Here is a 6,044-nt window from a genome sequence, read left to right as displayed (position 1 = left end):
CCAGCTGGCCTGGGTCTGAAAAAGCCTGGGTTAAAACCGGTCTTGCTGAACATAGCGGACAATGAGGACTACTGAGACCTCAAGAACAATGGCAATGGGTTTTTGATCCTACTGCACGTATTGGCTTTGTGGGAGCCTAGGCAGTTTGGATGCTCACCTCACTAGACCTGGATGGAGGAGGGTGGTCTTTGGACTTCCCACAGGGCAGAGAACCCTGATTGCTCTTTGGGCTGACGAGGGAGGGGGGCCTGATTGGGGGAGGGGGAGGGAAAGGGGAGGCGGCGGTGGGGAAGAGACAGAAATCTTAAATAAATAAATAAATTAATTTAAAAAAAAAAGATCTTTGGCTCCCCTGGCACTAGTGAAACTAGCTAGGTTTCCGGCAGGCATGACTTCTCCCTTGTTGAGAGGGTCTTAAGTGTAACTAGAAGCTGTTGTTTACCACCAAGGTATGTGTATCACTTGTGCATCTTTGGGGTTGTCGTGCAGTGTGGTTCATAGGTGTCATAGCTGAGGAGGACTGTTGGTTGGCTCTCTACTTTGAAAGCTTGCATGTTGCCATCTGATACCATAAAAGCTGATCCCCAGGAAGGAGGTTTTAAGGTGAGTTCCATCTCACATCCTTTGGGTTCTATGTCTGAAGTGCCTGACTTCTTCAGTAATAAGGGAATCACCTTCTACCTCAGGGAGGTAACCATGATAACAGCAAGAGCTGTGAATAAAAACTTCAAAACAGGCTTCTCATGCCTTGGGGGGGTGGTTTTGCTAGGAAATATCTTAGGGGAGCATTATCAGCCTAGATGGGAAATTTTTGTTTACACCATGAATGTATATGCCTGAACAGACTTAAATTTCTTATAGTCATTTTTGGTAGATGGACGATACTGTTATGCCTTATGACTTTTTCCAAAATCTTACTGTTATTTTATCCTCCTTCTTCTTTGTTAATATCGGTCCCTTCACCATAATTAAATCCGATTTTCCATTTCCCTCTTTAGATCACCTGTTTCCTACTACTCTTCCAACCCCCACAGTGGTTGTTCATTTTTTTTACTGCATTCTACAGGTTGTACTCACATCTGAGGGTGTGGACTTAGTAACTGCCTATGGGAAAGATCATGCAAAAAAAGAACTGCCTTTTTTTGTCTGGGTTACTCCATTCAATCTGATCTTATCTAGGCTCAGCCATTTACCTGCAAAGCTCATGCTTTCGATTTTCTTTATCCCTGAACAATATTCCAAAGGTTATGTGTATCACGTTTCCATCATCCATTTAGGTTGTCTCCCTTTTGTAGCTACTGTGAGTAGAGCAGCAATGAAAATGGGTGAGCAAGTATCTGTGGAGTAGCATGTCAAGCCCTTTGAGCATATGCCAAGGAGTGGTACAGCCTGTTCATGTGCTAGATTTTCTTAACTTTTTCAGGATTCTCCATATTGGTTTCCAGAGTGGCTAGATTTTTTTGTTTCTTTTTAGGGTTCTTCTTCCCTATGGTTTTGTTTTTTATTTTGTTGCTGCTTGGATTATATTGGGAGTGATTTTCTTTCTATTTTTCTGAGAATTAGTGATTTGCTATCTTACCCATGGATGATTACTTTCCAGTGCTCCTGTATTTATCTATTCTTCACATGAAAGTTATTTCCCGTGTTCTTATGGATAATTCATCTGACTCTCCTGTATATGTTTTGCCTCTAATTTATTATCTACAGTGATGCTTTTGTAAAATGAGCTGTGTTAATTCGTAACTGTCTTAAAATGCACTCATGTCTCCATCAATTTTGAGGTAGCATTTTTCTTTGTGCAGCAGTCTTGTTGATGGTGATTTTCTGTTCAAGCTGCAAATGTTGTTCCATGTTTTCCTGGCTTTGGGAATATTGAATAGACACCTGGTAGAATTCTGTGGCTTGGGTCTTTTCATGTGGTTTAACATTCTTCTCTTACAGCTTTTATTACTAATTTTTGCTTTTTCTTTTTGATCCCTTAATATGAAAGGTCAGCAAGCCATCTATTCATTGTTCCTGAAAGAGAAACTCACAGAAGATAAACTGAAAGAAATGGCTGATTCTCCAGTTAATCTGTTCCAGGTCAGTGGTCATGTCCCCTGTTCTTGGTAGAAATGTTATAGCATGGGACATTGAAAACTTTTAATTTTCTGCTACTGATTTTTTTTAACTTTATTATGAAAAACATTGTGAACAAACAAAATTACATGCTGAAATTTACCAGGCTCAAAGACTTTACACCTCAATGTATTTTTATACAGTTAGAGTTATTATCAGGAACAGAAGCTCTGGAGCCTCACATGGGATTTTATAGTCTCAATATTCAGTATATTTTGATCTATTTATCTACCATCAGAAACCAAAAAAAACTTGTGACATTAGAGCTAGAAAAACACTTAGCTTTATATCTTGTTTCCTAACTGATTTTGATTATCTGCTTTTCAGTCTTAGATCAACACTGGTATTTTACCTTTCTTGTTCTCTTTTCTCCATATTCTACTCTGCCCACGTGCATGTTGTCTCCCAAATACACATATTAATGGCTAGATTCTACATACGAAGGAAAACATGGTTTCTTTTTTCTAATACTATATGATGTCACTCTAAACATTATGAATCCATGTTTTCCTGCAAATTTTTATTATACATTTCAGCTGACCAGTATTACCATTTTCACCGTCCGTTCATCTGTGGATAGACAATTAGGTTGATTACAATTCTTTGGTATTGTGCATACAGCATTGACCATGGGGTGTGAATATCTTTATGGTGGGATGTGAAGCTGAGACTTAAGTTAGTTCTATCTTTAATTTGTTAATAACCTTCAAACTGATTTTATTTGAGTGTGCTAATTTGCACCACCCTCCCCCTTACACCAACAATGAATAAAACTTCTATTGATGTGAACTAGGAGAAAAATGTCTTCTCTAAAAGAAAGGAAATCAACCCAAGGTTGAATTGTTCTTTACCTAGGTTCAGTGTGTTGTAAAGAAGGTGCTAGCATCCAAAGTCCTTCAAACTGGCTCACACAGGAAAGGGATTACATATAAAACTGCTCAATCTGTGTCACAGCTGGAGTCATGTCTGTTATTTTAAACAGTTTTGTGATGCAGCTCAAGCTAACTCCTCTGCCTCATTGCTCTTGCTTGCCCAGAAACAAAATTTACAGAAAAGACAGATGTTCTCTGCAGATGGAGTGTATCTCTCTCCAGAGTCCATCAGATAATAAACTCTTGAGGTCGTACCATCTGGTGGTCATCTGGTGGTCATTCTCTCATTTGGTTTGGGCTTGGTACTCAGTTAATTACACTGTCTGCTCATCCTCTCTAACGTTTGTTGTGAGATTAGTTGATCACAGCCATTCTGCCTGGAGTGAAGCAGTATTTCAAAGTAGTTTTTGTTTACTTTTCTCTGGTGGTAGTTTAGCGACCCTAGGATCATTTGTGTTTCTGTCTTTGAAAAAATGTCTATTCAATTTGTTTCCCCATTTGTTGACTGGAAGTTTTATGTCTGTGGTATTTAACTTTTGTAATTCTTGGTAAAATCCATATAGGAGCCTGTATTCAAAGTGTTGCTGGTATAGATTCTCTCCCATTCTGTGGGGTGTCTTTTGTGCTCTGCTGATTGTTTTCATTGATAAACAGAAACTCTTTATTTTCATGTAGTTCCAGCTGTTGATACTTGGCTTAGTTCCTGTACTCTTGGTGTTCTTCCTAATTTATAAGTCCTTGTCCATCTGAATATCCTGATTTGTATTCCCTGTTTCCTAGGATTCTTTGTGTCTGGTTTTAAATTAGGTTTTTGGTCCATTTTGAATGAATTTTTGTACAATGTGAAAGACCGAGAATCTAATTATACTCTCCTGCTGGTTCTAGTTTTGCAAGCATCATTTGTTGGAAAGACCATATTTTTCTAGTGTATCTTTTCCTTCTTTGCCAAATATTAAATGGGCATGGATTAATGGCTTTCTGGATTCTCGATCCCATTCTGTTACCCTCCTGTCTATGTTTATTCCCATACCAGACTCTCTTTATGACTATAACTATACAATATAATTCTATACTTCCACATCTCCTGTAGCACTTACTTCTATTCTGCTCTCTCCAGATTGGGGGAGGGGAGTGGCGGCAAATATCCCACATACACTTATGACATGTAATTTTGAAGACATTTCCATGTAACACATGACCAAAAATAATATTGATGCCCAACTTCTATAGAGGATAGGCTGCATCCTTATAGATTGCCGATTCAGGGTTTATGTGTCATGTAGGCTCTTATTTCTGAGATCCATCTGATTTCCTTGAATCATGGTTATAAAAATGCATATCGAAACACATGGACAAGTTGGAACAACATTTTAGAAATATGCGGAAGAGACTTATATCTTGGATCTTAATACTAAGTAATACCTGATTCCTAATACTAAACATTTAAACACACTATAGCGTGCTGAACATGACAGGTGTATGTATGAAATTGTTGTTTTTGTGTGTATATTCAGATGCTATTCTACTTGTATGTCTCTTTGGTGTTTAATATCCCAACAGTGATGATGTGTACTAGCATAGTGGGGTATTGCTGTGACAGACCCTGTTTTGGGAGGGATTGTAGAACTTTGGAACTGCGGACTAGAAGAACCATTGAGTGTTAGGAGCTCTATGGGATAGTTCTTTAGGAGCTTAGATGTTAAGAATGTTAAGAGCCAGTACAAGCAGTAGGGATAAATCCTGGTCTCACTGTCATTGGCCCCACAGTCTGCCCCAGCCACACAACTGTCATCTGCATTCAGAGGGCCAAGTTTGGTCCTATGCTGGTTCCCTTGCTGTCAGTCTGGAGTTGGTGGACTCCCAGTAGTGCAGGTAAGCTATTTCAGTGAGCCATCATGGTCTTGACTTCTTTGCTCTTGACCAAGATTTATCCCTACTGCTTGTACTGACTTTTTGGAACCCATTCTCTTTGGAGGGATACCTTGCTTAGCCTAGATATAGTGGGGAGTGCCTCAAAGCAATGTGCTAGATTTGTGACTTTCCATGGGAAGCCTTTACCCTCTCTGAGGCTTGGATGTGGGGTGGGGAGGGAGTGGCAACTGGGATTGGTATGTAAAATGAGAAAAGAGGTTTTTTAAAAAAAATAATTAATTAAAAAAAGAATGTTAAGAGCAGTACAGAAGATGGAGGCCAAGCTTTTGAAATTTCAAAGGGAAGTTTAAAAGCTCTATCAGGGTCTTTTGTTATTTTGAATTAAGATCCTGTGGTTCTGGTTAGCGGGGACTGGGAAATCAACTGTGATTAACAAGATAACAGAAATACTAAAGCAAAATTTTGCTTTGCTGGGATACTTGGTGCTGGTCAGCTGGAGCTGAGAAATTACTAGTGGTTAAGAAAAGACCAGGATCACTGAGGTAAAATCTTCTAGGAAGTGTTTCCTGGGAGTACAGAGAAACTGTTCCAGACGCAGCCATGGTTGTACCTCCTTCTGGCAGCAAGACTTAGTAATGTCTAAGCATCACCCAGGGGGTGTTGAAGGCCTAAAGGGGTCATGGAGAGCAGCTGAGGCTTGGCACTATAAGAGGCCAGGAAAGACCATTGGTGAAGATAAACTGTGTGTGCTTCAGAGGGTAGAGTCAGAGAAGTGTACAATTCTTTTGGAGGACTCCAGAAGATCATGACTGGATCCCAGATATTAGACAGTTGAAAGTTTGTTTTGCTTTGATTGTGGCTGTGCCCTTATTTTTCCCTCTTGAAATAAGAAGGAAAACAATATTACCTGAGTATGCAGAAAGTGCAAACAAGCAAATTCCAAAAATGTGAGAAATGACAGAAATAACTAGCTGCCTGGATAGTTGCCCAAGGTTTTTCTGTAACATTGGGGCATCTAACTTTGGCTTATAGACCTACAATATATGACACCATTTTCAGAAGCAGGAAAATTTGAAGGGCTGTCCTACCTTGACTTGACAAAGTTTGGTAGTCACTTGTCCTTGTGTCCTGCTTATCTGGATTGGGCTGTATACTTAATGTCAGCAGTCAAGGCAAGGACAG

General features: G+C 39.5%; 1 protein-coding gene across 1 annotated transcript in view; it reads left to right on the top strand.

Moving 5' to 3' along the window:
* LOC126494773 (uncharacterized) overlaps window positions 1–6,044 on the top strand; it is a 49,138-nt gene that overhangs the window by 7,102 nt on the left and 35,992 nt on the right. The window contains 1 exon segment of the mRNA XM_050132185.1: window positions 1,991–2,082. Within this exon segment, the coding sequence (XP_049988142.1) occupies window positions 1,991–2,082 (92 nt within the window).

Source organism: Alexandromys fortis, unplaced genomic scaffold, assembly GCF_014885135.2.
Source record: "Alexandromys fortis isolate MF-2015 unplaced genomic scaffold, M_Fortis_MF-2015_v1.1 scaffold_396, whole genome shotgun sequence".
NCBI lineage: Eukaryota > Metazoa > Chordata > Mammalia > Rodentia > Cricetidae > Alexandromys > Alexandromys fortis.
The sequence above is the reverse complement of the archived record's forward strand: the minus strand, read 5'-3'. Positions and strand labels throughout refer to the sequence as shown.